The sequence below is a fragment of the Erinaceus europaeus genome, chromosome 13 (assembly GCF_950295315.1).
Source record: "Erinaceus europaeus chromosome 13, mEriEur2.1, whole genome shotgun sequence".
NCBI lineage: Eukaryota > Metazoa > Chordata > Mammalia > Eulipotyphla > Erinaceidae > Erinaceus > Erinaceus europaeus.
The window spans coordinates 90389815-90417790 of NC_080174.1; the positions used below are offsets into that span (position 1 = coordinate 90389815).

Genomic DNA, 27976 nt, shown 5'->3' on the forward strand with positions numbered 1-27976 from the left:
AGCACAATAGCTCACTCAGATAGTTTTAACTCTTAGCAGTGTAGTGCACAGTCTTCATTTGCGACAGAGCCCCACTGCATGATAGACAGCTTCATTGTTGGGGATTCATTCTGTCTTTTTCTTCCTGAAAAATATAACATAAAGGAATAACGTCCCACTGATGAAAGTATAGAAAGTAAAAATAAATTAATTTGTTCACTGGTGGATCTCCCAGACCTCAATCTGTTCTGCTTGAGCCTGTTTATCCAGCCTCCCAAGTGGAGTAAACTCCCTCCCCCTCTTAAGGGACATAAGACCCTATCACTGTCACAGACTTTCCACCATGATTCCCTCCTACCCATAGCATCTTTCTGTATTTATAGATTATATTTGACTTCCTATTATAGAGAAAAATTGAGGTGGATGTAGATTACTGGATAACAGTTCTTCTTGTCCTCTTCTTTTATCTACCACGAGGCTTATTTCTTGAGCTCAGTGTGAGAATCCACTGCTCCAGAAAGCCATTTTTTCTTTCCATCCCTCTATCCACCCTCACTCTCCATCCAGAGATTTTTACTTTGGTGCCATACACCAAACTCAGTCAGAGTCTGCTTTGAGCTTCTCTTTCTGTTTTTCTTTCTCAACTTCTGTTGAGTGGTATCACCCCATACATACATACATACATACATACATACATACATACATACATACATACATACATAATGTTTTATATAGTAGGGCAATAGAAATAACTTGCTGGTTATGCAGAAGACTTTCATGCCTGAGGCTCAAAGCTACCAAGTTCCATTCCTAATACTGCCATGAACCACAGGTGAATACTGCTCTGGTTTAAAACAAAATAGACAAAATGAAGAAATAGAAAGGATGAACTCTTTTGTTACAAGTTGGATGGAAGTGGAGGGAACCATGCTAAGTGAAATCAGCCAGGAGGAGGAGGAGGTCAGACACAAAGCCATCTCAGTCACAGGTGGGCATAAGAAACATGGAGGAGGGTGCTGGTAGATAACATAGTGATTAGTCCCAGGTTCAGTCCCCCACACCACCATAAAGAAACAGTGAGGGGTTGGGTGGGGGTGCAACCATAAAGTGCACAAGTTACCTAGTGAGGGGACTCAGGTTCCAGTCTCCAGCCCCTACCTGCAGATGGGAAACTTCAGGAATGGTGAAGCAGGCTGCAGGTATGTCTCTTTCTCCCTCTCCCTCCATTTATGTCTCTATCATAATAAAATTTTTTAAAGGAGGTTGGGCAGCTGGTTCAGTGCACATGCAGGAAGCATAAGGATACACACAAGTATCATGGTTCGAACCCCCGCTTTCAAAAGCAATGAAGCAGGTCTGCAGGTGTCTATCTTTCTCTCTCCCTCTTTGCCTTCCCCCATCTCTCTCCATTTCTCTCTTTCCTATCCAACAATGGTGACAACAATATTAATAACTACAATAATAAAACAAGGGCAACAAAAGGGAATAAATATTTCAAAAAATAAATAAATAATAAGGAGAGAGATAAAGACCTGCAGAGTTGTTTCACCACTCATTAAGTGTCCCCTCCTGCAGTTGGGGAGCAGGATTTGAACCTGTCCTTTTGCATGGTATCATGTACAGTGCACTAAATGCCCCATCAACTAGCTCCCAATGAAACGATTTTCTTCCTGGATGATCTGTCAAGTTGAGATAGTGGGGTGTTAAAGTCCCCTACTATGATTGTGTTACTGTTAATATATTGCTGTAGCTCTTTCAGTAGAAGTTTGATGTATTTAGATGGCTTCTCATTGGGTGCATATATATTAATAATTGTTAAGTCCTGTTGATTGACTGACCCTCTGAGCATTAAGTGGTGTCCATTCCTATCTTTTTTAATCTTATGTATTTTAAAGTCTATCATGTCAGATATGAGAATAGCTGTTCCTGCCCTTTTTTGTGGGCCATTGGCTTGAATGATAGTTTTCCATCCTTTCACTTTAAGTCTGTGTTTGTCTTGTTGCGTTAGGTGAGTTTCCTGTAGACAACATATTGTTGTGTTTTCTGATCCATCTTCCTACTCTGTGTCTTTTAATAGGTGAATTCCGGCCATTCACATTTATTGATATCAAAGATTGAAGATATTTTAACACCATTCTTGTAGAGTTTTAGAGTGTTTGGATATATGTCCTATTTGTGGTGGTCTGGTTGTTTATAGGAGACCTTTCAGAACTTCTTTCAGGGCAGGCTTGGTGATGGTTCCTTCAACTGTTGCTTGTCTGAGAAGGTTTTGATGCTTCCATCTAGTCTGAATGACAATCTAGCAGGATATAGTATTCTTGGCTGAAAGCCTTTCTCATTGAGCACTCGACAGATATCTTGCCATTCTCTTCTGGCCTGTAGTGTTTGTATGGAGAAGTCTGCTGCTAATCTTATGGGTTTTCCTTTGTAGGTGACTTTTTGTTTTTCTCTTGCAGCCTTGAGGATCCTTTCTTTATCTTTATTCCTTTCCATTCTAAGTATGACATGTCTTGGTGTCTTTAGGTCTGGGTTAATTCTGTTTGGGACCCTCTGGGCTTCTTGAATCTTTATGTCTTTGGTGTTGTCTAGACTAGAGAAATTTTCAGCTATTATGGCCTGGAGAACGCTTTCTTCCTCCCCTTCTCTTTCTTCCTCTGGTAAGCCAATAATGCGTATATTGTTTCTTTTGAAGTCATCCCATAGGACTCTGTTGTTGTTTTCAGCATCTCTTAATCTCTTTTTGAGATCTCTTACTTCTTTTTTAGTTGTCTCTAATTCATCCTCAATCTTGCTAATTCTGTCTTCAGCCTCATAGGTTCTATTCTCTCTGCCCTCTACTGCTTTCTGGAGTTCATCTATTTTGTTGCCCTGCTCTGATACTGTTTTAGCTTGTTCAGCTAGTTGCCTTCTTAGCTCAGAGATTTCAGCTTTTGTTGTTTTAACCATTTTATATATTATGTTATGAGTTCCCTTTATCAGTACTTTTCAAATTATTGATCACTATTGCCTGGATTGACTTGTGTCTAAGTAATTTAATTAAAGGTTTTACTGTGGTGGAAGTTAACAGTTTTTTTTCAATCCCTGAGTTGGAGCTCAGTGGTGTAAAAGTCTCTTTTTTTTTCTTCCCTGTAGGCTATGGGTGCCTGAGGGCTTTTAAACTATCAATAGGCTTCAGCTTAATCACTGACTCCTGACCAAGAGACAAAGCAGGGTGTGGCAGAGATAATCCAGTGGTTATGCAAAAAGACTTTCACAGCCCCTCAGCTATGCCACCGAGGTATAGGTCTTCTCCTGAGTTTCCCGGTTAGATCTCTGTCCCCTGGTGTCCTTCCCTGTTGCTGCTCCAGATTCTAGTCCTGTCTTGTTTCGGTCCGGGTGGTCTCCTTTGGTATTCCTAGTTGATCCGGGAGAGGAGAGGAGAGAAAGCGATCTGCTGCTCATAGCTCCGCCTCCGGAAGTCGAATCCCCAAATATTTTTTAAAAATTACAAAAAAGGAATGTTGTAGCCATATCTGGAGTTAGTTTACTGAGTGAAATGTCTGCCTTACTTCTTGTGTGCCCAGCTTCCAGCCAGCCCTGGCCTTGTCACAGAGTAAAACAATTGAGGAGCCCCAGTTCTTTTGGTTCTTGGGTTCTTTTGGTTCTTGACAATCAGCAAAGAATGAAGAGTAAAACCCACAGCAGTATGAAGCAAAGAAATTTCATTACAGTATTAGCAAGCAGACATACACTCTGGGGGATTTCTGTAGAGTGGTTCTCGAGTTACAAAGTATTTTAGAGTTTTTAAACAATATGTAGAGAGGGAAACAGTCTGCATCATTGCTTGAGGTGGAAATGATGTGTCTGACTGACAAGCTGGGTGACACCCTGTATATGCTCAGGGCCTTTAGTTACAGTGCTTATAAAGAAGCTCTAGGGAATGGTGTGGAGCAAAAACCACAATGGTTATTTTTACATTCTTTAAAAAATGTTTTTATTGGAAGTCAGCTAGTAGCACAGTGGGATAATCCCAGGTGGCCTGAAGCGCAAAGACCAGCTTAAGGATCCCAGTTCAAGCCCCTGCTCCCCACCTGCAAAGGAGTCGCTTCATAGGCGGTGAAGCATGTGTAGGTGTCTTAGCTCTTCCCCTCTCTGTCTTCATCTCTCCATTTCTCTCTGTCCTATTTAATAACGGCGACATCAATAACAACAATAAAATAACTTAACATAAACTTTCCTTTGTCTACATTCCTGACTCTACTTGCACCACTTAGTGTCTCGTATTTGTAACACTTGGTGCTAAAACCTATGGAACTAACCCCTCTGTTGTCATTCTTGTCACACATTTCTCTCCAAGAGTCTACCACAGTATTGAAAAGCATACTCAAAAGTTGAAATCATATTTAAAATGCTAAAAGGATAGGGCAGAGGGTAGATAGTATAATGGTTATGCAAAGAGACTGTCATGCTGGAGGCTCCAAAGGCCCAGGTTCAATCCCCCCACCACCATAAACCAAAGCTGAACAGTTAAAAAAAAATAGTAAAAAGATATGTACTGACATCCATTATGGTGAATCCTTAAACAAATACAGATGGACATGTCATATTATGGTGTGTCTTCTCACTATCTCTAGTACTTCTCATTAAAGGAAAAGAAAGGTTCATTTCATGTATTACATATGAAAAATAACTTCATATTAGTACATGCTGGGAATCAAACATGGAAGTTTAGGCTTTCAAATGTAATGATCTACAAATTGAGTTTCCCTGTCTTTATTTTATTCATTAAATAAATTCAGTTTATTCTAATATTATTTTACCAGAGCACTGTTCAGCTCTGTTTTATGGTTCAGCAGGGGTTTGAACCTGAGAACTGATGGAGTCTCAGCCATGAGAGACTGTTTGCATAGCCATTATGCTATCTGCCCCTTTCCTCAAATATTATTTTTAACTGGTGTTGTTTATTTTTTTAAAGTTTTTGTTATCTTTATTTTTTTGTATCGAAACATTCAAAAATAGGGAGAGAGAAAGACATCTGCAGACCTGTTTTCACCATTCACAAAGCTTTCCGCCTGTAGGCTTGAACCTGGGTCCTTGAGCATTGTAAAGTGTGTGTTCAAACAGGTGTGCCACCACACAACCCCTCTGCTTATTTTCTTATTAATTCTGGAAATAAGTTAACTAGGAGATAGCTCAATCCATAGAAATAGTTTACAGTGATTGAGGACCAAAAGTCAAGTTTCCCTACCACCACATGGGTGTGCTATACAGAAAGAAGTTTTATTTTTTCATTTAATTTTTTTAATGTTTTTTATTATCTGTAATTATTCAATGCATAGAAATAGCCAGAAATTCAGAGGGTTGTGTTGATAGAGATAGATACCTGCAACACTGCTTCACCATTCACAAAGCTTTCCCCCTGCAGCTGGGGACTGGGGGCTTTAACCTGGTTCCTTGTGCATTGTAACATCTGCACTCAACTAGGTGTACCACCACCTAGCCACAAAAGAAGAAATTTTACAGATGATTGTATGGATCTGTAATGTCTCCTATTTTTTCAGCTTCCATATTTCTCACTGCCTCTCCTGCCCTCAATCTAAAAAGAGAAATATACTTCGTCGTCTCCCTCAGGTGTTGCTGTAAAACAAACTTCAGGCTGTGTTTACAACAAGCAGTGCTCTCCTCACTCCAGTCCTGGTGGGCTGTAAATAACTCACTAGATTGTATAAGAAAGTGGATTCGTGGAGACAACATCCTATTCATGCAAAAGGCTTTTATGCTTGAGAATCTACGGTCTGAAATTCAGTCCTCCACATCACCATAAACTGTTGTTGAGTTTTATTCTGTATCCCCCTTATCTATATTTCATTAACAATAAAAAAATAATTAAAATAAAATCGTCCACAAACAGCAAAATAGCTCACTCAGAAAGTTTTAACTCTTAGTGTAGTGTACAGTCTTCATTTGAGACAGAGCCACACCACACAATAGGCAGCTTCAGTGTTGGGTTATCTTTGTCTTTTTCTTTCTGAAAAATATAACATAATGGAGTAAAGTTTCACTGATTAAAGCATAAAAAGTAAAAATAATTTGTTCACTGCTCGATCTCCCAGACCTCAATCTATTCTGCTTGATCCTGTTTATCCAGCCTCCCTGTTGTGCCCAGAAGTTTGAGTACCGATCTCACACAAGGAAGACCAGAATCATGCAATAGCAAGAGCCTTTATTAGCAAGCTTAAGCTTGGGCCACCAACACCCTTCCACACAAGGGGAGGGTCTGCGACAACCCCTGCAACATTCTTGTTCTCCGCTTTTTATAGCACATGGTAGAAGGAGCAGTTGGTTTCAGTTTTAGTCTCTAACAAGGAACCACTAGTTTCAGTTTAACGGCTGTAACCTCCATATTCCCAAGTGGAGTTAACTCCCTCCCCTTCTTAAGGAACCTCAGACCTTGTCACTGTCACAGACTTTCCAAAACAGTTCCCTCCTCCCTATAGCATCCTTTTGTATTTATAAATTATATTTTACTTCCTATTATAGAGAAAAATTTAGGAGGATGTAGATTACTGGATAACAGATCTTCTTTTCATCATCCTCTTTTTTCTGCTACCAGGGTTATTTCTTGAGCTCAGAGTCAGAACTTTGAATCCACTGCTCTAGAAAGCAATTTTTTCTTTCCATTTTATTTTATAAGACAGAAAGAAATAAGAGTGTGGAACAGAGGTAGAGAGAGAGCCACCTGCAGGCCTGTTTCACTGCTCATGAAGTATCCCCCTCTCGGGTGGATAACAGGACTCAAACGTAGGTCCTATTTCACAGTGATATATACACTTAACCAGGTGCACCATTTCGTTTCACCTGACAATACTTTTATTTGTATAACATTCTAGCATTTTTTAACTTTCTTTTTTTGGACAGGGACACTACAGAGAACCTTAATGTGGTATGATCACTGTAAATTGTATAATTTCGATGCTTCCATAATGATGTTAATTTTTTTAAATTTATTTCTTTATTGGGGAATTAATGTTTTACATTCAACAGTAAATACAATAAATAGTTTGTACATGCATAACATTCCCCAGTTTCCCATTTATAATACAACCCCCACTATGTCATTTATCATCCTTCATAGACCTGTATTCTCCCCACCTACCCACCCCAGAGTCTTTTACTTTGGTGCAATACGCCAATTACATTTCAGGTTCTACTTCTGTTTTCTTTTCTGATCTTGTTTTTCAACTTCTGCCTGAGAGTGAGATCATCCCATATTCATCCTTCTGTTTATGACTTATTTCACATAACATGAATTTTTCAAGGTCCATTCAAGATCGGTTGAAAACGGTGAAGTCACCATTTTTTACAGCTGAGTAGTATTCCATTGTGTATATATACCACAACTTGCTCAGCCACTCATCTGTTGTAGGACACCTGGGTTGCTTCCAGGTTTTGGCTATTACAAATTGTGCTGCCAAGTACATATGTGTACACAGATCTTTTTGGATGGATGTGTTGGGTTCCTTAGGATATATCCCCAGGAGAAGAATTGCAGGGTCATAGGGTAGGTCCATTTCTGGCCTTCTAAGAGTTCTCCAGACTGTTCTCCACAGAGGTTGGACCAATTGACATTCCCACCAGCAGTGCAGAAGGGTTCCTTTGATCCCACACCCTCTCCAGCATTTGCTGCTGTTACCTTTTCTGATGTATGACATTATCACAGGAGTGAAGTGATGTCTCATTGTTGTCTTGATTTGCATTTCTCTGACAATCAGAGACTTGGAGCATTTTTTCATGTGTTTCTCAGCCTTTTGGATTTCTTCTATAGTGAATATTCTGTCCAAGTCCTCCCCCCCATTTTTGGATCAGGTTATTTGTTGTCTCGTTGTTGAGTCTGGCAAGCTCTTTATATATGTTGGTTATTAAACTCTTTACATGTATGACATGTAAAGATCTCCCATTCTGTGAGGGGTCTCTTGGTTTGGGTAGTGGTTTCTTTTGCTGTGAAGAAGCTTTTTAATTTGATGTAGTCCCATAGGTTTATACTTGCCTTAGTCTTCTTTGTAATTGGATTCGTTTCATTGAAAATGTCTTTAAAATTTATGTGGAAAAGAGTTCTGCCAATATTTTCCTCTAAGTATCTGATAGTTTCTGGTCTAGCATCCAAGTCCTTGATCCACTTGGAATTTGCTTTTGTATTTAGTGAAATACAGTGATTCAGTTTCATTCTTCTGCATGTTTCAACCCATTGTTTCCAACACCATTTGTTGAAGAGACTCTGCTTTCCCCATTTAATAGTCTGGGCCCCTTTGTCAAAGATTAAATGTCCACAAGTGTGGGGGCTCATTTCTGGGCTCTCAATTCTATTCCACTGGTCAGTGTGTCTGTTCATGTTCCAGTACCAAGCAGTTTTGATGACAATGGCCCTATAATACAGTTTGAGATCTGGGAGTGTGATGCCTCCGGTTCTGTTTTTTTTTCTATGATGTTAATTTTTATAAAGAGCTATGTGTGGCTAAAGATGTTTCATTTCTAACAAACTTATTATAATCATCATGTGCTTTTCATCTCATTTTTTATGACTGTGTCTTCATTATAAATTCATTACACTCCAACAAGGGCAACAAAAGGAAATAAATATTTAAAAAATTCATTACACCCAGTGGCCATTTTCTTATTTATATTTTTGAGTTTTTATATAGGTGAAGAGAATTTAATTAGTAAAGATAATTAATTTAATTAGTAAAGATAATGAAGTAAAGATATCTGTGTGTGTGTCATATGAAATTGTTATTTATATATAATAAGATTAATGTTTATTTTCTTTAATGATAAGAACTGTAGATACTATGAAGACACACCAAACATTCAGCTCTAAGTCCCCAGGGGCTAAAAGTTCAATTCCAGTTTTCTTCTACTTCACTCTATCAAATTCTCTTTACCTATATAAACTTAACATTATAAATAAGGAAGAAAATATCCAAAACTGCACCACTTTTGAAGAGTGCCCCACCCCACCCCCATGCATGTGAGAACTGGGATATTGAACTTAGGTCTTTCATATCGCAAGGTGAGTACCTAATCACTTGTAATCTCACACAGCCACTGTTTTTTTTTTTAATATTTATTTATTCATTAACTTTTTGTTGCCCTTGTTGTAGTTATTATTGTTGTTGATAATGTTGTCATTGTTGGATAGGACAGAGAAATGGAGAGAAGAGGGGAAGACAGAGATAGGGAGAGAAAGATAAACACCTGCAGACCTGCTTCACTGCTTGTGAAGCAACCCCCCTGTAGGTGGGGAGCCTGGGGCTCAAACCAGGTTCCTTAAGCCAGGTCCTTGCGCTTTGCAGTCACTAAGTTTTTATATGCTAATTACAAAACTACAGAAGGGGAAGAGTGAGAATAGGGATATCTCTCTGTCATATGAGATGCCAGGGGTTGTACTCAGGGACTCATATAAGAGAGTCCAATGTTCTAATCAATGTACCAACTTATAGCGCATGATGATGAGGTATTTGATTCTCAAGTCACCAAAGACATGTTTGCAGATGAGACAGTCCTTCAGAGGTTTCCTAAAGTAGAGACTGAATGGCTAATCTGCTGTCACTTGCAGTTTCTCACATGACATACACATTGCACATATTTTAGGGCTCAGTGACCTATGAAGATGTAACTGTGATATTCACTGAAGAGGAGTGGGCACTATTAAATCCTTCAGAGAAGAAACTCTACAGAGACGTGATGTGTGAAAACTTGAGGAACTTTCTTTTAATAGGTAACACTAATGGCCTTAATTTTTTGAACTAGAAGACAAATCACTTTTTTGTTCACCAATGTAGAAATGGAGACACTGTTGAGTGTGCAAGGTTTGATTGTGACTCATGATAGATCAAATATTCAATCTATTTATATAATTTGTAATACTTTTTATATTTTGTAATTTTAGAAAAGATACAAAAACATTCTACCAAAGAGCAGCGTAACTTACATGGGAGTAAACAAAGGTGAGAGTTACAATAACAATAAATTATGATGTACCACCCAGAAAGCTATTGTTTTAAAAAATATTGCCTTTGTGTAAGTTACTGATATCTGGTGACTGCATGATTTCCCTGTATTAGTAGACTCCTGGGTTCTTAATTGTGTGCTGTCTACTGATTTAACAATTGTATAGCACCCCTTTAAGAAAATAAAACTTATAATCACTGCCACAAATACATTAATTTTTCAGATAATCTCATCAAAAATACTTGATGACTAGGATATAGAATAGTTAGACAAGTGACTCAAATATGATGTATGTAAGGGACATGACTGAAGTTTTCATTTTAGTCACTGGCAAAAAACGTATCATAATAATGGTCTACTTTATCTGTCTTCTCCACTTTGTAGGAAAATCTTCCTCACAAGTAACAAATAAACTGAAATTTTTAAAAAGGGGGCAAAGATGCTTAGTTTTTATAAAATAGTACACTTGGAAACAATAAGAATATCTTCAATGTATGAATATACATTTTTATGATACTTAGAGGTAGTCCCTGTAGAAAAGATCAATATTTTCAGTGAAAAATTTCAGCACAAACCCAAAACTTGCTGTTAACAAATAGTAATTAAGACATACAAAATACCTGTAAAGATATCATTCGTTTTGGCATAATATATTTATATGAAAGTATTTAGTTTTTACTAATTTTTATCTCATTTATTTATTTATTGGATAGAGACAGCCAGAAATCAAGCAGTGGGAGGTAGAGAGACTCTTGCATTCCCACTTGACCATTTGCATAGCTTTCCTCCTGCAGGTGGGAACCGGGGGCTAGATCCTAGGTTCTTGCTCATTGTAGCATGTGTGCTCAGCTACGTGCGTCACTGCCCAGCTCTTTTTACCAATTCTTTAACTTTACTTTTAACTTGAGATTTTTTTATAATTTTGAACATTTGTGATTTTTTTTTCAGTATATGTTTTTAGTTAAATCTATTGTTAATGTCTGATTTTGTGGCTTATTAAGTAAAATAATGTCATGCATTTTGATAATAGAATCAGTTATTTTCATTCATTAAAATGTCACTAATTGCTCATTATTTTACAGTAATACAACAGTTAAAATCTCTGTGGACAACGATAGTCAGAATGGTAGAAAATTTCAAGAATGTGAAGTATACAGCAGACTATTCACTTACCCTATTCATCTTCAACAACATGATAGAATTCACAGTGACGAGAAACCCTATGAATGTAAACAATGTAGTGAAACATTCAGTTCTAGTAGTCTTCGGAGACATGTAAGAATTCACAGTGGAGAGAAACCCTATGAATGTAAACAATGTAGTAAAACATTCAGTTATTTCAGTTTTCTTCAGAAACATGAAAGAACTCACAGTGGAGAGAAACAGTACGAATGTAAACAGTGTAGTAAAACATTCTGGAGTTCCAGTTGTCTTCGGACACATGAAAGAATTCACAGTGGAGAAAAACCCTATAAATGTAAACTATGTAGTAAAACATTCAGGCAATCCAGTCATCTTCAGACACATCAAAAAATTCACACTGGAGAGAAACCCTATGAATGTAAACTATGTAGTAAAACATTCAGTTGTTCCAGTAGTCTTCGAAAACATGAAAGAATTCACACTGGAGAGAAACCCTATGAATGTAAACTATGTAGTAAAACATTTAGTTATTCCAGTACTCTTCGGAGACATGAGAGAATTCACAGTGGTGAGAAACCCTATGAATGTAAACTATGTACTAAAACATTTAGTTATTCCTGTCATCTCCGGATACATGAAAGAATTCACAGTGGAGAGAAACCCTATCAATGTAAACTATGCAATAAAACATTCGGGCGATCCAGTCATCTTTGGCATCATGAACGAACACACAGTGGAGAGAAACCCTATGAATGTAAACAGTGTGGTAAAACATTCAAGCAATCCAGTCATCTTCGGAGACATGAAAGAACTCACAGTGGAGAGAAGCCTTATGAATGTGAACACTAGTAAAACATTCAGTTGTTCTGGTATTCTTCGGGCATATGAAAGAATTCACAGTGGAGAGAAACCTTGTGAATGTAAACTACGTAGTAAAACATTCAGGTAATCCAGTCATCTTTGGGTACATGAAAGAACTGAGTGGAAATAAAGCTATGAAAGTAAACAGTGTTGTAAAACATTCAGTAAAGCTGGTCATCTTCATAGAGCAAATTCAGAGTGAAGAGTGAGGCTCAACAGGGGAGGGGGAGACAGGGAGACACTTGCAGCCCTGCGTCAACACTCACAAAGCTTTCTCACTGGAGGTAGGGACTAAGGTCTTGAACCCAGGTTCTTGTGCACTGTAATATATGCTCTCAACCAGGTGCACCACCACCCAGCCCCTCTCACGCTATTTTCTTCTCCCCTCTCAACTTCTGTTTGTTTTATCAAATAAAAAGAGAGGGTGGTCTGGGAGGTGGCGCAGTGGATAAGACTTTGGACTCAAGCATGAGGTCCTGAGTTCAGTCCCCGGCAGTACATGTTCAAGAGTGACATCTGGTTCTTTCCTATCAATTCTCATGCATAAATAAAATCTAAAAAAAAAAAAGATGGGGGGGAGGAAAATGAAAAACAATGCCTACCAAGAGTGGGGATTAATTATGTAGGTACCAACCCTCAGATATAACCCTGGTGGCAAGGAAGGAAGGGAGGAAAAAGGAAGGAATGAAGGCAGAGAGCGAGGGAGGAGAGAAGGAAAGAGGGATGAAAGAAAAGGGAATATATGGGGAGAGAAGAGAGATTACAAGAAAAAGGGGATGGAGAAAAGGAAGGAAAGAAAAAGGAGAAGAAAGAATGAGAGAAATGTTGGGTTTTGTCAATGTGTAGATAACACCTCGATAGGCATGTTATGTTGTCTGACTTACTTCACGTTATAGACTGTTTAAAATATTCACTGTAGATTCCCCTCCCACATACAGTGTATAAAAACTCTCCACCAGGATCCAGGTCTCGAGCAGTTCTCTCTGAGAGCATCCTAAGGGATGTATGTTTGTTTCTAGTCACTAAATAATGATGAACAAGATTGTAGAATCATATGGGTACAATTCCAGACAGTCCCCACCACCAGAGTTCCCTGTCCCATCCCCTCCATTGGGATCTTTCCTATTTTTTATCCATTTAGGAGTACGCATCAAAGATTTTTATTGGGTGCAGAAGGTGGGAGTTCTGGCTTCTGCAATTGCTTCTTCACTGAACATGGGTTAACAGCTGGATCCACACCCCTAACCTGTTTCTGTCTTTCTGTAGTGGGGCAGGGATCTGGGCAAGTGAGGTTCTGGGACATATTGTTGAGGTCACCTGCCCAGGGAAGTCAGGATGGCCTCAGGGTAGCATCTGTAACTTGGTGCTAAAGGTGATAAGATATAAAGCAGAACTAAATCGATTAGTAAACAGGAACCCAAAGGTAGAAGCAGAGCATATTAATCTGGACACAGCTCACACAGGCTCCTGTGCTAAATATGAATAGACGGGTCAGATCAATGGGGTTTCTAGTTAATGGTATTTATATATTTTCCTCAATTTGGGAGCTACTCTGTGCCCTAGTCCAGCTTTCTATTCCTATTGTCAGCTCTGACACCATCTTCCCAAACAATATTTTTAGTTCATCTGCATATTAACTATTGGACTCATGAAAAAAATTGCTAAAGTCATGGACTTCTCAGAACCTGAAATAGACTCCTACCTTCTTCCTGCTCAAAGACCCCAAGTTTCATCTGAGTGCAGTTTCTGGGTTCAAGTTCCTTCTAGGCTTGAGTGTTCTATCTAATTCTTTAATAAACTCACCTAAATTCTTAGTTTGTCTGTTTTACAGTGAACACCTGGGTCATTTGCTTTTTTTTCTTCCCCAGTTCACTAAAATCATTGACAAAATACCAGTGTATTTACAGAAAAGTACTTGTGCCCTTCCCAGACTGCAAACCCAACTAGATCTCCAAGTGGTACAGAAAGGGAGAGTGGAGGTGAGAGGAGGCACGACCTCCCACACCTAGGGTTTGAGTCCTCTCCAAAGCTCCGAAATCTCCCTTAGGGCTTAGGCCCCTCCTGAGATCAGGGACCTTAACCTTAGAAGGTTCCTGGTGAGCTCCCAGGGGCTGCAGGCAGCATCACCTTCAAGCAAGTACAATCTTTCTAATCTCAAATTGGTCACTTTGTAATTTAAAAAAAAAAAAAAAACTCTTATTTATTGGATAGATGCAGCCAGAAATTGAGAGGGAAGGGGAAGGTAGAGAGAGACACCTGCAGCCAGGCTTTATCACCCACAGAGATTTACCCCTGTAGGGAGGGGCCAGGGACTTGAACCTGGATCCTTGCACATTTTAACATGCTCTCAACCAGGTGTGCCACCAGCTGACCCTAAATTGGTCACTTTATACCATTCCACATTCCAGTGGTTTCCCAGCTTCCCCTCCACCCTCTTCCTTCCCAACTTCTCAGTTCATACAGACTAGTGATTCATTGAGGCACCATACCAGGTAGTCCAAAAACAAATGATGTTATTAGGTGTGGGACTATGTAAGCTTGGTAGAGCTTAGGGGAAACATCCCCCATCGCTGGATGGAGGTCTGGGAAAGACACCCCCTTGTTAGCCTCTCTCACAGAGATGAACAAAGGGGAAGACAGTCTCTCAGACTCAGTTTCCCCTTATCAGACATTCAAGCCCACAGAGATCTCACTGTTTCTCCCCGCTAACTGCAGGCCACATGGCTGCCTGCTTTAAGGTTCACTCAAAGTTCACATAGTCACCCAGAGTACACATATTCACCTCCCTTTTGATCACTAAAGGGAACATACTCCATCAAACACCTCCCTGAAATCAGTCACTGAAGCCCCAAGAACATTTTCCTTATAGCCTTTGATATCTTTGATTTACATCAGTTTGTTTATCTTCTATCTCACCCTGCTGGTTTAACCCCTATGCTTCTCTCAAATGCCTTTAGAGAATTAACCTGTTTGCATCATTGAGAATAATTGTCTTGACCTTTATGTATTGCATGAATTCTTGTCATACCAGCCCACTACCATAGGGGCAAGCTGACCTTTAAGAAACCTGTAATTTCTGATGTACTTGAAAAATGTTCTTTGTTTGGATCCCTATTTAAACCCAAGCCCACCTTTCAATAAATGAGAGTGTTCCAAATCTCCCTGGTGTCTCTTGTCTATATTGTTGAGTCCTTGAGCTAGCAAGGGAGAACCAGTAGTTTACGTTCCTGGCTGAGTCACCTCGCATGAGCCCCAGCAATTAGGATGAATGATGACAGGTCCTGATGACATAAACATTTGCTTTTATTTATTTAATTTTATTTTTGAGAGAGATGCAGAGAGAGAAAGACACAGAAACACCAGAGCACTGCACGGCTCTGGGTTATTATGGAGCGGGGGATTGAACCTGGGACTTTGGAGCCTCAAGCATGAGAGTCTCTGCATAACCATTATGGTATCTACCCCTGACCAACATTTGCTCTTCTCAAGCTCTCAGAGGGGCCCACCAGTTTTTTTCCAGTCCTTTCCTTGGAAGGCACAGTGAGAATGACACGGTTTCCTCCTCCTCCCCACTGGTGTGTGTTCTGGGACGTGCTCCTTTGAGCCGCCACCTTGGGGGCTGAGACTTACAACCTCTTCTTTTTTTCTCCTTGATGTGGGACTTTACTGCTTCAGGACAATGAAATAATAATCAATGAAAATTTAAAAGCTTTAATTTTTTTTAATTACATTTTAATTATTGGATAGAGACAAATTGAGAAGGGAGGGGTAGGTAGAGAGACAAATGAGAACCCAGAAGTAAGCCCCCACACTTATGCACATCTAATCTTTGACAAAGGTGCCCAGACTATTAAGTGTGGAAAGGGGAGTCTCTTCAAAAAATGGTGTTTAAATAATGGGTTGAACTATTCAGAAGGATGAAACTCAATCACTATATTTCACCAAACACAAAAGTAAATTCCAAGTGGATCAAAAACTTGGATGTTAGACCAGAAACTATTAGATACTTAGAGGAACATTTTTGCAGAACTCTTTTCTGCATTAATTTTAAAGACATCTTCAATGAAACAAGTCCAGTTACAAAGAAGACTAAGGCAAGTATAAACCTATGGGACTACATCAAATTAAAAAGTTCTGCACTGCAAAGGAAACCAATACCCAATGAAAAAGACCTCTCACAGAATGGGGAAAGATATTTACATGCCATACATCAGACAAGAGTTTAATAATCAAAATACATAAAGAGGTTGTCAAACTCAACAAGAGACAAGACACCTGCAGCCCTGCTTCACCACTTATGAAGTTTTCCTCCTGCAGGTGGGACCAAGGGCTGGAACTTGGGTCTTTCAGCATGTAACATGAGCACTCAACCAGATGTTCCACCACCTGGCCCTAGAAGATATAATTCTTTTTTAAAAAAACAAGAAGAGGTCTAGTCATTCATCTCCCCACAATTCAACCAATTTGAAGCTAGGATCCATTCATCATCTCCTTTATCCAGCACATGGACACATCAGGCCTTTATCCATATATAGATATGGGGAGAGAGATCTGTGCAGGACAAATGTGTCTCTACTTGATGACTCTGAGGTCTGGTAGCCATACGGATCACCAATAATCCATGGAGGCCAATATATCATTGTCTCCCTCAGAACTTCATCGAAGGCAGCTTCTGGCTCCAATGTGGAGCCATGAATGCCTGTGTCCCCCTGTTAATGTGCCGACTTGCCTATCCCTCCAGGGGCCCTCGTACCAGCACCTGATCATCCACCACCAGGAGACCTCCCACCGCTCCCACATCAACTCCTATGTGACCATTACAACCAGCATGGCTATGACCCCAGGCAGCCCGAACACCATTCCTAGAGCAGACAGAAGTTGGAGTGGCTTCCAGAGAAGTCTGACTTTCCCCTGCTGGGTATTTTTATTATTTTATTATTCCTGTTGCCACCAGGGATATCACTGGGGCTGTTTCCCTGCACCATGAACCCACTGCTACCACCCACTATATTCTTTTGTTTTCTTTTTTCTTTTCCTTTCTATTTCATGGAACAGAGAGGAATTAGGGGAGTGCAAGGGTAGATAGCACAATAGTTATGCAAAGAGACTCATGCTCAAGGTTTGAAAGTCCCAGGTTCAATTGCCCAAACCACCATAAGGCAAAACTGAGCAGTGCTATGGTAATAAATACAATGAAATAAAAGAGAGACCAAGGGGAGAGAAGAAGAAGAGAGATATCTGTAGCACCATTCCATTGCTCTGTGAAGCTTTCCCCTTGTAGATGGGGACTGGGAGCTTGAACCCTGGTCCTTCAGCATGCTGCTGGGTGCACCACTGCCCACCAACCCTCTGGGTATTTATTCTTCAGGGCTTCCCCTGTGTGGGCCTGCAGTCAGGGGCTGAGATAGATGCATGGGGCTCAGGTGAGGGATTCTGATTCCAGGGAATATCAGAAGGAGCTGACAGGGAGAGCCCTATTGCTGCCCAAGGCTGCTACCTGCTCTCTCTCCCTTGACACTGGGGTGACATCGGTTAGGTAGCAGTCCTCCCAATGCCGTAGAGAAGCTCGTCTCCCATTACCCCAAAATCTGAGCAGAGCCAGGCTGTGCACAGTGCAAGGGTACCTCATTCACATTACAGTGTCTGATTCTTTTTATTTATTTTCTTTTTTGTTGTATTTATTGTTGTTATGGATGCCATCATTGTTGGACAGGACAGAGAGAAATGGAGAGAGGAGGGGAAGACAGGGGGAAGAGAAAGATAGACACCTACAGACCTGCTTTACTCACTGTGAAGGGACTCCCCTGCAGGTGAGGAGATGGAGGCTTGAACCAGGATCCTTAGTCCATGCGCTTAGTGCCAGCTGTGCTTAACCCAGTGCACTACTGCCCGACTCCCGACAGTGTCTGATTCTCTCTCAGGTGTCACACCTTAGTGTAGCTCAGCAATGACAAAGGCCTCGGGTGAGAGTCTGTGGAAGTGGTGGAGGAGTCATGCCACAGTAGCAGGGGATTTGCAGACCTGTTTGGTCTGCTCCCCCAAACACAGAAGGTAACTTGCAGTGGCTTATGGCCAATTGGTAAACTTGAGTCCTGCTCTTCAAACACAACTCCCACCCAGTAGCAAACCCCTGTGGCTTGAATTCTGACTGAAATCTTACAGTAAGAGCTGAAAGTCTGCCCATGAGCTCAGTGGTCTTGTGTATTCTGCTGCTCCTGTCCCTGAACCCTCTCTTCCAGTCCTCCCCTATGTGAAAAAAAAAGTCACAGGTGGTGGGATTGGTGTTCCTTTCACTCTGCAGTAACTGGACAAGTCTCTCTTCCGCAGATGCATTTCACAGACTGTCCTTCTCTGCTGCATTCCAGGATAGGCAGCTCCCCGAGGATAAGTGGCATATTCTCATCCAGGGCCCAGGTCTGAGCTCCATCTAGCAATTTCTGGCATGTTGACAGGAGCAGGCTGTTCCCAGAAGCTGTCCATGCTGGCTTAGCGAAGAACCTCTCGCAGTCTCTTCCATGAAGCTCTGCTAGCCTAGGCCCCTGACCTGGGAGGCTGGGGGGCCTTGGGGGGGGGGGGTTCTGCCACCCTCCTGGTCTATTCCTCTAAGCACAGGTCCTGCTCTTCTTCCTGGGAGAAGCTGAAGGGCAGATGGCTGCCACTTCAGGCTGCCCCGAGGGAGAGCATCTACACCTCATCCTATCTCAGACCTCTGCCATGTGTTATGTCCAGGCGGAAGCACGCCATCCCGGTCCCTCCTTGTTGCCCTCACCCTGCCCCAAACTTCTCAGGACTATCACCATTGGCAATGCAGACCCAGTCAACTGGGACCACTAGTTGTTTCCACCCGACCAACCAGCCAACAGGCAGATGCAAAGAAAGAAAAAAAAAAAAAAAAAAAAGCACAACTTGTCTACTGACCAAACCCCGCAGACCACAGAATCATAGCATGAATCTGAATGATCACCCTTCCCCTCCATGGCCCCAGGTCCCTTTCTTGTCTGTCCCACAACTAAAGCTCTTTGATATAATAATACAAAGACTTGGCACGGGTTGGGCTGTGGTTTAATAGAATAGGGAGGTTTATGACCTCTCAATTATTTAGGGACAGCAAAGGGGCAAAGGTTGGCTAGTCATGACGGCAAGTACCATGAGTCCATAGAATGAGTTCTTAGCCTTTAGCTACACATGTTCAGGTCCCGGGAGAAGCAGCATGGTGGTCAGGGATAAGGAGAGCTCACAGGAGCAGCTAGTGCAGCTGAGTTTGCAGGAACAGAGGGTGTGTTTCCAGCAGACGTGCACTAAGTCACTTCCCACACACACACCCTTGTGGGTTTGTGTGAGTCTTACTATACTCCCAGTTTAACGTCAGCCATATGGGGATTATGTCCCAAAGTTCATTATCCACAACTTGAGCTGTTCTCACCTCTTTGATACTTGGAGCATTGTGTGTGCAGTAGCCGGCCCAGGAATATGCCATCAGAATCTGGGAGAAATTCAGGTCCACTATCTACTTCCTCACAAGGACAGATGAAGCCCATAAAGGTCATGTGACTTTCAAGTTCTACTAAATTGGCCCACATACTCCAGGATTATTTTTTTATATGCAATTATATTTATTGGATAGAGGCAGCCAGAAATTGAGAGGGTGGGAAAAAGAGAGGGAGAGACCTACACCACACCTTCACCACTCATGAAGCTTTCCTCCTGCAGATGAGTACCTGGGGCTCAAACTCTGGTCCTTGTGCACTGTTGTGTGTGCGCTCAACCAGGTGTGCCACCACTTGGCCCCCACATGGTTCAGGATTATCTTCTCCAATGAAGTGGATGGACAAGATCAGACCAACCTTGAAGCTCTAGGGTACAGTCTGTATGTGTGTGTGTGTGTGTGTGTGTGTGTGTGTGTGTGTGTGTGTGTGTGTGTGTGTGTAGGGGGTGGGCAGCACTGCAGGAGCTGTGGTGGGGGTGGTCAGTGTCCCTGTTACCTAGTGAGGAGTCTCCTGAGCTCAAGGAGGAAGGACACACAGACCTCTCCACCTCTGACTAATGAATCTTTGGAGGAACTTGAGGATGGGAGCTCTTCTGGTGAGTGCCTGTGGAATGAGAGGGGATCCCAGGCAGACGACCAGGACACAATCTGGGGCAGGAACTTGGCTCTGTCCTTGCACAGGACTGAAGCAGGAAAAAGAGACAAGGAGAGACCTGCAACACAGCTTCACCACTCGTGAAGCTTTCCTCCTGCAGGTGGGGACCGGAGGCTCAAACCCTGGTCCTTGTGCACTGTAGTGTGTGCTCAACCAGGTACACCACCAACTGGCCCCCACATGCTTCAGGATTATCTTGTCCAATGAGATGGATGGACAAGATCAGACCAACCTTGAAGCTCTAAGGCACAGTGTGTGTGTGTGTGTGTGTGTGTGTGTGTGTGTGTGTGTGTGTGTCTGTGTGTCTGTCTAGGAGGTGGGCAGCACTTCAGGAGCTGTAGGGGGGGTTCAGTGTCCCTATTACCTAGTGAGGAATCTCCTGAGCTCAAGGAGGAAGGACACACAGACCTCTCCACCTCTAACTAATGCATCTTTGGAAGAACTTGAGGATGGGAGCTCTTCTGGTGAGTGCCTGTGGAATGAGAGGGGTTCTCAGGCAGATGACCAGGACATGATCTGGGGCAGGAACTTAGCTCTGTTATAGAACAGGACTGATGTCCCTCTTCCCTGGATGGACCTCGACCATCTGGTAAGGATCCTACCTCTGGTCAAGAATGACATTTCTCTCTTCCATCTCTCTGCCGGAAGTTGACAACTACAGTCTTTTTTTTCCCCCTTAATTTATTGGGAGGATTTATTATTTACAGTCTGGTTGTATTGCAACAAAGTAAAAGAATCTGGGGTGGGAGGGAGGGTTCAGGCCTGGAACATAGTGGCAGAGAAAGACCTAGAGGGGGTTGAATTGTTCTGTGGAAAACTGGGAAATGTTACACATGTACAAACTCCTGTGGTGTTTTTTTTATATTATTTTTTAAATTTATTTTCCCTTTTGTTGCCCTTGTTTAACATTTGTAGTTATTACTGTTGTTATTGATGTCATAGTTGTTTTAGGACTGTCAGTCCCTGTTCAGGGTACCATTATGCCGGACAAGCTTCGTGGGCGGAGACAGATGACCTGGGACTCATGGCTGAGCTGTATGCAGTATCTCTTTATTCATGCAGAACGCAGCACAATCTAAGCCAAGCTAAACTAAACTAAAAACAATCTTGTCCATACATATATACATATATATGTATATATATACTAGCCAAGTAGGGTGGGAACAGGATGTGACATAGGGTGGAGAGAAAAGTGACTGGTGAAAATCAGGGTGTGACAAGGAGAGGGGGCGGAGCAGGTGAGAATTCTACCACTGAACCACCAATGCTCTGGAGGAAGGGTGGTGCTTAGTTAACCGTGGTTATGTAAATAGAATACAGTGTTAAGCATGGGGGGATTAAACCAAATGAAACAGAAGGGGTTTTTAGAAGCAGAATTAGAAGCATACCAACATAGGACAGAGAGAAATGGAGATAGGAGGGGAAGACAGAGGGGGAGAGAAAGACACCTGCAGACCTGCTTCACCGCTTGTGAAGTGACTCCCCTGCAGGTGGGGAGCTGGGGACTTGAACCAGGATCCTCACAGCTGTCCTTGCACTTTTTGCCACATGTGCTTAACCTGCTTTACCACCACCTGACTCCCAACAAACTCCTGTGTTTTACTGTTGACTGAAAGCCATTAATCCCACAATAAAGAAATTTTGCAGTCAGTAGTAAATATAGTGGTTGGTACATGTGTAAAATTTCTCAGGTTTTTCCCTGCCTACAGGGGAGTCACTTCACAGGCAGTGAAGCAGGTCTGCAGTTGTTTATCTTTCCTCATCTCTGTCTTCCCCTCTTCTCTCCATTTCTCTCTGTCCTTTCCAACTACAATGACATCAACAACAATAAAACAAGGGCAACAAAAGAGAATATAAATATTTAAAAATTAAAAAAAATTCTCGGGTTTTTGCAGAATACAGGTTCAAGCACCTGGTCCCCACCTGCAAGAGAAAAGCCTTGTGATTGGTGAAGCAGGGCTGCAGGTGTCTCTCTATCTCTCTCTCTCTCTCTCTCCCTCCACTCTCAGTTTCTCTCTGTCTCTATCCAATAATAAACAAAAATATATATTTTTATTTGTTTAAACTATGGTCTGTGCATCAAAATGTGAGACATCTGATCCATTTTCTTCCTCTCATATTAGTTAAATAGTGATTTGTGAGACTGTAAGTTAATAGGAGTGTATATTAACACCATTCCCACCACCAAGGGTCTGTGTAACTCCCCCCCCCCCACCAACAGGGAAGATGAACATCCACCCTCACCCTCCACCCAGAGATTTTTACTTTGGTGCCATACTCCAAACTCAGTCAGAGTCTGCTTTGAGCTTCTCTTTCTGTTCTTCTTTCTCAGCTTCTGTTTATGAGTGGGATCATTCCATACTTGTCTTTGTCTTTCTGACTGATCTCACTTAACATGACTCTCACATATAACATAACAGAATTATGTTCAGTGAGGTAAAAATATTTAAAAGAAAAAAAGTGCTGGGCTCTCAGCATGAATTCCTGAGTTCAGTCCCTGAAGCTGCACCTGCTGGAATGATGCTCTGATTCTCCCCCTGTCTCACTAGTAAATAAATAAATAAATAAATAAATAAATAAATAGTGTTTTTTATAATAGGGCAAGGAATATAACTAGTGGGTTATGCAAAATACTTTCATGCCTGAGGCTCAGAGGTACCAAGTTCAGTTCCTGATTCTACCATGAACCACAGCTGAATAATGCTCTGGTTTAAAACAAAATAAACAAAAATGAAGAAATAGAAAGGATGAACTCTTCTGTTACAAGTTGGATGTAAGTGAAGGGAACCATGCTAAGTGAAATCAGCCAGGAGGAGGAGGAGGAGGTCAGACACAGAGCCATCTCAGTAACAGGTGGGCATAAGAAACATGGAGGAGGGCTGTGGTAGATAACATAGTGGTTATGCAAAGTGATGCTAATGCCTGAGGCCCCAAAGTCCCAGGTTCAATTCCCCACACCACCATAAAGAAACCGTGGGGAGTTGAGCTGTAGTACAGCAGGTTAAGCGCAGGGGCAACAAGAGAGAAAATAAATAAATATTTTTTAAAATCCAGATTAATAAAACCCTAACAATCAGTCTGTAGATTAGATTAAACTATTCCAGATTGGCTACACCCCCCTGTCGGGCTGAGCTTCACTGACGGGAGACAGATGACCAGGGACTCATGGCTGGGTTGTTCGCAGTATCTCTTTATTCATGCAGGATGCAGTGCAATCTAAGCCGAGCTAAGCTAAACTATAGTACCCTAAAACTCACAATGCTGTCTTTATATATACTTGCCAAGTAGGGTGGAAACAGGATGTGACATAGAGAGGGTGGAGAGAAAAGTGACTGGTGAAAATCAGGGTATGACAAGGAGGGGGGCGGAGCAGACGAGAATTCTATCACTGAACCACCAATGCCCTGGAGGGAGGGTGGTGCTTGTTAACAGCGGTTATGTAAATAGAATGAAGTGGTTATGTAAATAGAATAGTGTTAAGCAGGGGGGATTTAAACCAAATGAAACAGAAGGGGTTTTTAAAAGCATACCAACACCCCCCCACTTCCTAAACAAAGAAAAACACACAATCACAAGAAGCAACTATCAATTATACACAATAGGTATAATGGAGAAAGAAAAATAGATAAATTAACCCAAGCAAAACCAAAGGACATTAATCTTACAGTCCCCATCAGAGGCAGAGGTTGACTGAAGCTCAGATTGAGCTTCAACCACTCAGATTGAGCTCCAGCCTCTGTCAAAAAGAAAAAAGAAATAAAACACCTTTGCTTGGTAAAAGAACTCCCCTCCTCTGGATGGCTGTAGGTATCTTGATAATGAAATTACCATTTAAAAATATTTATTTATTCCCTTATGTTGCCCTTGTTGTTTGATTGTTGCAGTTATTATTTATGTGTTTGTTGAATAGGACAGAGAGAAATGGAGAGAAGATGGGAAGATGGGGGGAGGGGGAGAAAGACAGACACATGCAGAGCTGCTTCACCACTTGTGAAGTAGATAAAGAAATTATCTTTAGTGATCTCTTGTCTGTAGCTGGTACCCTTACTCCTCTGGTGTGGGGGTTGATCTTGGGTTGCAGTGGGAAAGAGACTTACAGCCTGTGGGCCAACCCCATGTTTCCTTTGTCCTTTTCAGTCTTGGTTTACCATCCTAAGGGTGGGTTATAGGACTCTTCCTTGGTTCCTTAGAGCTCTCCTACATTCTTTCTCTGCCACTGGCCTAAAAATCCTACCCTCACTTGAAATTCCCAGGTTTAAAGCAGCCTCCTTGCAGAGCTCATGCCAGGTGTGCCTTCAAGCTGCCATCTTAGCTCCATCCACCCCCTCCCCATGTCACTGTTTTAATACAGATCTCTGAGCAGTATTTGTGTGAGGCTTGAATTAAATAGGAAAATTAATAGATATTTTACTAGATTTTAAAAAACCTTTTCTTATGTATTTTATTCATTTTCCCTTTCTGTTCTTGTTTTTTATTGTAGTTGTAGTTATTGATGTCATCATTAGATAGAACAGAGAGAAATTGAAAGAGTAGGAAAAACAGAGAGGGGGGAAGACAGACACCTGTAGACCTGTTTCATCACCAGTGAAGTGACTCCCCTGAAGGTGGGGAGCCAAGGGCTCAAACCAGGATCCTTAGGCTGGTCCCTGAGCTTTGTGCCACATACGCTTAACTCACTATGCTACCTACAAACTCTTTTTTTCTAGATTATTGTGAATGTTTTTGATGAAGAAAAATTAAAAGGTTAGAAAGAGATGCAACTACAATTTGTGGGTTCTGTAATGGTCCTCATAGGCAGAATAACTCACTAAATGTTTCTATAACCTCTTCTGTTTACATTGCACAGCCAGGGTATTGTACCTTTTTATTCATTACAGTATCTTCCATCTAGGGGCCATACTGTCCAGTGAAGAGGCTGTGCTGCTAGATTTAAACAGAGTCTCAAGCTATTGCTGTGATTGATCTTTCATTTTCTGGCCTGAAAGACATTCAGGAAAAGCAGAAGAGATGGCAGTTTCTTGGATAAGTGACTTGCCCCACATCAAATTCTGTTTCTTTTTCCTCTTGAATAAGTTGTATTTTAATTTATGCTTAATTTACTGTTTTTGTTTTGTCCATCATATTTCTTTATGTATCTCTGTCTCTTTCTTTCTGCCAGGGCATGCTCATCCCTGGCTTATGGTGAGTCAGGGAATAGAACCTGGAGCCTGAGAGCCTCAGGCAGAAGAAACTTTATGTTATCTCCTCCACCCTTCTATATTATTTAATATTTATTTATAAAGTGGAAATACTGACAAGACCATAGGATAAGAGGGTTACAATTCCATATAGTTCCCACCACCAGAATGCCATATCCCATCCCCTCACCTCCCCTGATAGCTTTCCCATATTCTTTATGCTCTGGGAGTATGGACCCAGGATCATTATAAAATCCAGAAGGTGGAAGGTCTGGCTTCTGTAATTGCTTCCCCACTGAACATGGACATTGACAGGTCAATCCATACTCCCAGTCTGTCTCACTCCTTCCCTAGTGGGGCAGAGCTCTGGGGAAGCAGGACTCTCTTAGTAAAAATTTTTTAAATTTATTTTAGTGAGAGAGAGAGATTGATCAGAGTACTGCTCAGCTCGAGCTTATCTTGATGATGGATTGAAAGCCTCAAGTATGGAAGTGTTTTGATAACCACTATGCTATCTCCACAGTCACTTACTCTTATAACTCTAATTTTCCAATTAGTATCAGTGGGACTCAGTGTCTCCATTCTTGAATTTAATGTTTTATATATATATATATATATATAGATGGATAGATATATACAGATATAAATAGACACAAGAAATGGTGGTGGTAAAGCACATAAAATTGTGAGACTTCCCTCTACAGCTGTTGGAGAGATGACTCTTGAACCCATCTGAGTTCTCACAGGTGATCATTTGTGGTCTCCACTTGGTATGCCACCAGAAAGACCCTGTGAAATAATTTTTGAATACCAAGACATAACTTGTGTTGTAAAGTGCAACATTGTCATACCCAGCTACTTAGTTTCAAGCCCTAACAACACATATAGATATGAAAAGGGAAACTTCATGGGTATTACTCTGATGTCTCCTTTTTTTTTTTTTGTCTAATCTTATATCTAGAGCAAATAAATAAAATAGTTCCACCAGGAATAGTGGAATCATGTACAAATGAGGTTCATTAGAATACATGCTTTCTAATATTCAGTCTTCATTTTCTCTCTCTTATTTCAATTTTATTTTATTTATGAAAAGGAAACACTGGGAGTTGGGTGGCAGCACAGTGGGTTAAGCGTATTTGGCTCAAAGTGCAAGGACCAGTGGAAGGATCCCGGTTCAAGCCCTGGCTCCCCACCTGCAGTGGAGTCGCTTCACAGGCAGTGAAACAGGTCTACAGGTGTCTCAGAAATAAAAAAAAAAAAAACAAGGGTAACAACAGGGAATAAATAAGTATTTAAAAAAAAGGAAACACTGACAAAACCATAGGATAAGAGAGGCTCAACTCCACACAATTCCCACCACTAGAACTCCATATACCATCTCCTCCCTGATAGTTTTCCAAATCTTTAACCCTCTGGGAGTATGGACCCTAGGTCATTGTGGGATGCAGAAGGTGGAAGGTCTGGCTTCCTTAATTGCTTCCTGTTGGGAACATGTGTGAGCCTGATAGAGCTTAGGGAGAACCACCCCCATCTTTGGATGGAGGTCTGAGAAGATAACCTCTTGGTAAGTCTCTCTCAACCGAGGTGAGCATAAGGGGGGAAACTCAGACTTGGTTCTTTCCTTCTTGACTCTCAGGCCCACAGATACTCCAGTACTTCCCTCCATTAACTGCAGGCCACATGACCGCAGATTCACTCATTCAAAGTCACCTTCTGATCACAGAAGAACACACCTTATCACACACTTCATCACACACCTCAGACCCCAGACAAGAGAAATGCCAAACTATATGGCCTTTTGATATCCATCTTCTCTCTGTCTCACCCTACGGGTTTAACCCCTATGCTTCTCTGGAATACCTTTGGATAATTAAGTTGCTTGTGTTATGGAAAATAACTGTCTTGTGTCTCATCAATTCCTGTCATACCAACCCCCTACCTTAGGGGCATGCTAACTGTTAAGAAAACTGTAATTTCTGTCATATTGCAACAATAATTACCTCCATTGCTTTTCTATTTAACTCATGTCCACTTTGCCAATAAACGGACTCTAGGATTCTGGGACTCAAGGACTCAGATTCTAGATTCACGCTAAGAGTCCCCTGGTGTCTTTTACTTCGTGTCACCCCTGTCGTGAGCGAGAAAGAACCAGCCCGTTACCTTTCTCCTGGAAGACACCCTGCCGGAGAAGGAGAGAGACACCCCGAAAGCTTCCCCTCTGAACATGAGCATTAACAAGTCACTTGATACTCCCAACCTGTCTCTCTCTTTCCCTAGTGGGTGGGGTTTTGGGGAAATGGAGCTCCAGGACACATTGGTGGGGTTGTCTGTCTAGGGAAGTCTGTTTGGCATCATGCTAGCATCTAGAACCTGGTGGCTGAAAAGAGAGTTAACATATAAAGCCAGACAAATTGTTGAGTAATCATGAACCTAAAGGCTGGAATAGTGCAGATGAAGAGTTGGGAGGCGGGGGGGGGGGGTCTCCCCATTTTGTAGATAACTAGTCGGCATATTTTAGCTATATTACATGGGGTCTTTGGCTATGCTAGTTGTTTTTTTTTTTTTCCCTGAGCCTGAAATCTGATATGCAGGTGGGTCCAAGTTACTCTCTGGGGAGATGATGTCATTGCTGGAAAGAGGACCAGAAAGTTGGATCAGGACAGAGAGGAGCTCCCAAATATGGGAAAG

The 27976-nt window shown here is 41.5% G+C and overlaps 2 protein-coding genes across 2 annotated transcripts in view; both read left to right on the forward strand.

Annotated features, from left to right (window-relative positions):
• LOC103128154 (zinc finger protein 709-like) overlaps positions 1–27976 on the forward strand; it is a 245165-nt gene that overhangs the window by 183503 nt on the left and 33686 nt on the right. The window contains exon 5 of the mRNA XM_060204958.1: positions 11049–11887. Within this exon, the coding sequence (XP_060060941.1) occupies positions 11049–11887 (839 nt within the window). The remainder of the gene's footprint in view (positions 1–11048; positions 11888–27976) is intronic.
• Positions 1–27976, forward strand: part of LOC103125919 (zinc finger protein 14-like) — a 241505-nt gene that overhangs the window by 117113 nt on the left and 96416 nt on the right. The gene's annotated exons all lie outside the window — the stretch shown is intronic.